Genomic DNA, 6,553 nt, shown 5'->3' on the forward strand with positions numbered 1-6,553 from the left:
AAACTGATGAAATGCTTAGACTACTGACTGACACATATTAAGTGCTTATTAAGGTGAGCTATTTTATCATTGTGAGTGAGACTGACATTAAAATACTGCCTCTGACTTGGAGGTGACACTGAGCCACCACTACAGATGGGCAAAGCAGAAGGGTTGAAGATCCCAGATCTAGTGGGCAGAATCCAAGTTCTATGGAAAGAACACACCTACCCAAGGAGGCCAGGTTCTGGTAATTCTCCAGCATCACCTCTCTGTAGAGTTTCCTCTGAGAAGCAGTAAGGTAACTCATCTCCTCTGGGGTGAAGGTCACAGCCACATCTTCAAATGTCACCAAGTCCTAAAATGGCAGAAACACCCCATCTAAGCCCAGGAATTATCTCAGGGCAAGGGGAACGAGCCTGATGAGAAAGGACTGAAAGTAGAATGGCCATGCAGATGGGCACAAAGCTCCTAAGTGCTCTAATCCAGAGGTCACAGGGACTTACTATAGCACCTTTCTGGAGAAGGACTTTTTTTTGGCTAGCTCAGGCTGCCTTAAGACCCAGTCTGGTGCAGCTTGTGGAGCTGGGATCAAACTGCGGTCCTCTGTGCCTGACTGAGTTTACCCAAACTCAGCTAACCCGCAAGCCCCAAGCATAGCACCTTTCTTTTTCTTTTCTTTCTTTCTTTTTTTTTTTTTTCAGAACCGGGGATTGAACTCAGGCCCTTTTGCTTGCCAGGGAAGCACTTATTCCTCTGAGCCATCTCCCCGGCCCCCATAGCACCTTTCTAAGAGAAGTGGGAACACATCTAGGGTCCCTAAATACTTAAGGTTTACATAGAGAAAATACAGCCTCTTAAGACACTTTGTAGGAGAACAAGAATACAGTACTTAAAAGCTCAGCAGTACACTCTGTGCAAAGAATCTGAAAGGTGGGTTAAAGTTCTGGCTCCAGTTCTTATAAACTTAGTGTGAGTAGGTTAAGCCTCTGTATCTTATCTGTAAAACTCAGAGAATTGATAATTATGAAGAGATATTAAAATCTTACTAATAAATATGAAGATACAAATCAAACTGAAAATATACCATATTCAATTGACCAAAATTATGGTCCAGTGGCATAAGTACCTGCCTGGCAAGCACAAGGACCCAAGTTCGATTTCTGGTACAAAAAAAAAAAAATTGACCAAAGCTAGGAAGTGTGACAATAGCCAGTGTCATCCAGGGGATCTCTTATAAGATGCTAAGGGGCAAGTACGTGACAGACCACTCTGAACTCCAGGCCTTGGATTCCCAGATGTGTTTGCTCCTGTGCACCTGAATATGTGTACAGACATGTTTGTAACAGGGCTACTTGTAACACCTAAAGCCTGAGATACAAGATGACCATGGCCAGCTTGGTGTTGACAGCAAGGGACAGAGACTGATACACGTGTAGAAGGAAAACAGGTGCACTTGAATGGAGACAACAGAGAAAGCCAGAGCCAGGCAAGTAATCAGAGGCAGAGACTCACTGACCAAAATTCTAACAGAGGCTTAGCAAGAGCAGCTGGGCAGCACCTGCTCACAGCGCACCTTACACCCCAGTCTGGTGTACATCCCACCTTGGGACAGAATCGGACTCATTGCAACAGGTAGCCAGCATTTCAGTGGATTCCCCCACTGATGGGATAGGCATCCAGGGATTCTAACTTCCCCACTGGGGAGAAGAGCACAGCCTACAACATATTCAAAAACCAAGGCTGTTTAATATGATTAACCAAATAGGGAAGGTTCAGGGATGGCCAGATAACTCAATGGACTAACGCACCTGCTTAGGCAGGCACAGGGACTGGGGTTCGATCCCCGGTACCACATGCAATGCCAGCCCCAACCCCGACGTGCACTGAGATGGTGATTAAAACTGGGTGTGGTGGCACACACCTGTAATCCCAGTGCTTGGGAGGTTGAAAACAGGAGGATCATTACACATCCACTATGTCTAGTGAGACCCTGCACACCCTGTAATAAATATATTTTTTTAAAAAACCAAACTTGTAAAAACAAATAGGGAGGGGCTGGTGAGATGGCTCAGTGGTCTAAAGCACCTACTTAGAACAAGCTTAGCAAAGCACAGGGACGGCGGTTCAATCCCCTAGCACCACATGCTAGTCAGCCCCGCCCCCTGGTGGGCTGAGCTGGCCACACACACACACAAATAAATAAATAAATAATTTGAAAAAAAAAAAAAAACAAATAGGGAATCAGAAGCAAGAAGGCAAGATCCTTACATCTAGAACCAAGTCCCCAGAAAACTTGCCTTACCTGGGACCCAACAGAAGGTATGCTGTCTACTGCCTCTACATTCTCCCTCTGGTGTTCTTCAGAGTTTTCATTTTCTGCAAGGGCCGAGTCCTGAGCCGAGGAAGCTAGAAGAGAGGAATGAGCATGGAGTTGAGCCCGGCCTGGCAGCACACACAGATGTGAAATTGCCTGCCTCCTCCCACCACCCTATCTTGCCAGGATGGACTTCCTATGGTAAGAGAAAGGCCACCAAAATAATTTCTCCCCTCAACACAGCAAAGCCCAAGTGGGAGCTCTGATATTTTCCCAGCTCTAAATCCTTCAGTTGCTCCCGACTGTCTTCCAATACAATGAAATTTCTCCCTGTATAGTATCAGTAGCAACCCTTTACTGAGCCTTCCCTACATCCTTTTCACTTACTGATCTAGAAGACAACCTTTCTTCCAGGAGTCTGAACCTTGAAGACCCTCCTCACCTTTATGCTTTGTTTCAAGCACACCTTTTTTTTTTTTTTTTTTTTCCCCAGAACTGGGGATTGAACTCAGGCCCTTGCGCTTGTCAGGGAAGCACTTATTCCATTGAGCTATCTCCCTGGCCCCACAGGCACACCTTTTATTAATCTGTTGTTTCTTTCTCATATCCTAGGCCACTCTTTAACTCCCTCTGACTTGCAACTTCAGTGGTTCTGGGCCTTTGGGCAGGTCTTTAGAGTCTGGGACAACATCACTCTGTCCACTCAAGGTAGAATAACACTGTGATTAAAACTGCAGATAGGTGAGCAGGCAGCCTGCCAGTAAGAACTGTGGAACCACAGGCAAATTACTCAGCTTTGTGCCTGTTTACTGGTCTACACAGCGAAAGTAATTTCACAAAGCTATTAATGAAAGCAAATTAATTTATATGTAAAAATGCTTACAATGATACACTGTAAGTGTTCAACATGTACACTATAAAACCACACAGAGAGTGGCATATACCTGTAATTCCAGCATTCTGGGAGGCCAAGGCAGGAAGATCACAAGTTGGAGCCTGAAGGGGAAAACCTACAAAAGGAAAAAGTATTCTTTTTAAAACCTCATTCTTGGGGCCAGGGAGATGGCTCAGTAGAATAAGCCCTTGCCTTGCAAGCACAAGGGCCTGAGTTCAATCCCTGGTTCAGGAAAAAAAAAAGAAAAAAAAAATTCTTTGCAGCTGCCCAACTCTGTAACTGCTTCTTGGCTCTGTGATTTCTTTCCTGACCCCTGTAACGACAAGTGCATAAATGAACATATTTGGGACCCAACTGTAACTGATGGTCATTCACCTAGCCCTGTAACTGCTGTATTAGGAGCTGAATAAAAGAATACATTTTATATATCATCTAATTTGCATAATCTCATGTGAAATGAAAGAGATACGGGCTTTGGTTTTTACTTTAATATTTATTAGTGCTCTGAAAATACCAACTTTGCTCCCTCCACCCTAGTTATCCAGCCTGAGCTCTAATACCAACAAAAAAGCAAAACACACACTACCAAAAAACAATCTTGTAGGGCTGGTGCGATGGCTCAGTGGTCTAAAGCACCTACTAAGAACAAGCTTAGCAAAGCACAGGGACCACTCTGCAGTTCAATCCCCCAGCACCACATGCCAGCCAGCCCCGCCCCCTGGTGGGCTGAGCTGGCCACACACACACACACACACACACACACACACACACACACAAATAAATAAATAAATAAAACAATCTTGTAGAATTACTCATGATACTACTAAGTGTAATTGTGGAGAAATTGGGTTTTTTTGGTCATTCCATTGAAGAATTGATTTTTTAAAAAATGAATGGTTAAATTTTAGATGTACAAGAGCATAAAATATGGCAGGCTTAGAAATGCAACCTCTGCAAAAATTTATTAGTGTCTTGGTAACTCAGGTTATTAGATTGGAACTAAAGAGAACATTTCAAGAATGAAAGAAAGACCCTCAATTCTCATAATTCTTTAAATAAAAATAATACTAAAGAGTTGGGCGAGAGAGAGGAAACATAAATACAAATCCAAAATTGTAGCTGTTTCTGGAATGAAGGCTGGAGCGTGCACAAGGCAGAAGCACAGAGGGGATGCAAGTTTCTGGGGATGTCTTAGTCCGGGGGTTGGGTAGTAAACTCACAGCCTTCCTCATACTTGGAAATGGAAGTAAGTACACTTAGACATGAACATGCATGGCTCAGTATTGATAACGAACTAAGGATTGTGCTTTGTCCAGTTCCAGGAATGCATACCTGCATTCCTTAAAATGATTTTTAAGATGGGGTGTGTGTGTGTGTGTGTGTGTGTGTGTGTGTGTGTGTTACAATACTGGGCATTAAAGGCAGGTCTTCCCAAGTCCATTTTTACTTTTGATTTTGTGACAAGGTCTTGCTAAGTCACTAAATTGTTAGAGCTGGGCTTGTTGTGGCAAAGCTGAGTCTGGGAAAGGAACGACACCTGAAGAAATCAGGGGACAGTGAACAGCTTTATTTTATACTAATGGTCCTGGCTAGAATAGTTTCAACAAAATCCAGGCAGCAAGTGTCTATGAGCCAGCATTTTACATGAGGAATAAGCAGGGGTTACAAAGGCAGGACAGGACAGCCTGGCAGTTCTTCTGTGTTAGCTCCTGTGTACCTGAATATGTGTATAGGCATGTTTGTAACAGGGCTGCTTGTAACACCTATAGCCTGAGGCACAAGATAATCATGGCCAGCTTGGTGGTGGCTGCTAGGGACAGACGCTAATACATGCACTGGAGGAAAGCAAGTGTGCTTGAGTGGAGACAACAGAGAAAGCCAGAGAAGCAGATATTCAGTAGACAGAAACAACTGGTTGCTTTCTACCTGTCTCACCAGGATACTCACATGCCTGGACCAAGTTCTCCACCAGCGTGCTTGCCTCTCTGATGTCCTTCGGATGCTGTGACCTCACCCACGGCTGAATTTCCTCTGGCAAGATACTCAGAAACTCCTCCAACACTAGTCGCTCTATCATCTGCTCCTTTGTGTGGGTCTCTGGCTGCAACCACTTCTGGCAAAACACCAGGATCTGGTTCACAACATCATGAGGCCCAGTCAGTGCCAAACATTGAAGTTGCACAAACCATTTATTAGAATCATTTACAGCTCCTGGGTTTCTTATGGGATTAGTTTCTCGATTCTCCAATTGATTACGCAGACGAGAGATGCAATTCTTCGTGGCATTCAAAATCTCTGGTGTATGCGGCATTTTTTCAGCTTAGTCCTTTACAGAACTCAAGCACTCTGCAAGGCAGGCTGGCCTATGTATGGCTTGTGGAAGATGATTGGGTTAGCAGAGATGTATCAGATACAAAGATACCAGGACCTCAGGACCTGCAGATATTAAACAGAAGAAATGCACAGTATGTTTTGGACAGTGTGGTGGAAGCAGTCTGAAGTTAGCTAGCTTGTACCACATGAATATCTAAACACAGAATAAGTGCTTCCCCGGCAAGCACAAGGGTCTGAGTTCAATCCCCGGTTCCGCAAAAAAAAAAAAAAAAAAAAAAATCTAAATACACTTGCATAAAGTTTTATGTCAGGCACACAGGTGATTGTTCAGCCCTATTCTCAGAAAATGCACAACAAGCTTTTCAAGGGAAAAGAGCTTGGAACTCCAAGCACAACGAAATAAAGTAAATTGATAAACCACAAAAGGAATTATTTTGTGCTAGCCAAATAGCTCAGAGGATTAAAGGGCCTGAAGCAGGCACAAGGGCCAGGGGTTTGGTCCCAGGGCCTACCATGCTGGCCCCGCCCCCAGGGCACCCTGAGACAGCAATTGAGACTGGGCATGGTGGTGCGCACCTGTAAACAAATTTCTTGGGAGGCTGTAAACAGGTGGATCACTATGAGTCTGATCTAGTAGTGAGACCCTGAACACCCTGTAGACCCTTCCCTAAAAAAAGAAAGAAAGCATTTTATTTAAAAAGTGAGTTACAACAACTGTATTATACAGAAATGAGGAGGCCAGGCATGACTGTGCCCTCTTATAATTTCCACACTCAGGAAGAAGCTGATGCAGGAGGATAACCATGAGTTCAAGACCAGCCTGGGCTACCAAGTGAGTTAAGGCCAGCCTGACCTGCATAAAGGGAGATGTTGTCTAAAAAAATAAAAAGAGAGGGTAGGGGAGATATTTCAGTAGTCTAGGCGCTTGCCTGGCAAGTGCAAAGATCCAGGTTCAATCCTCAGTACCATATACCAAGCTGGCCCTGTGCTGAACCAGCAACTGAAACCAGGTGTGATGGCACACACCT

At 44.3% G+C, this 6,553-nt stretch overlaps 1 protein-coding gene across 1 annotated transcript in view; it reads right to left on the bottom strand.

Annotated features, from left to right (window-relative positions):
- The window catches only part of Zim2 (zinc finger imprinted 2), an 18,463-nt gene that overhangs the window by 8,155 nt on the left and 3,755 nt on the right, over nucleotides 1-6,553 (bottom strand). The window contains 1 exon segment of the mRNA XM_012513253.1: nucleotides 211-360. Coding sequence (XP_012368707.1) covers nucleotides 211-360 — 150 coding nt within the window.

This window comes from Octodon degus, unplaced genomic scaffold, assembly GCF_000260255.1.
Source record: "Octodon degus isolate 3935 unplaced genomic scaffold, OctDeg1.0 scaffold00382, whole genome shotgun sequence".
NCBI classification, from domain to species: Eukaryota; Metazoa; Chordata; class Mammalia; order Rodentia; family Octodontidae; genus Octodon; species Octodon degus.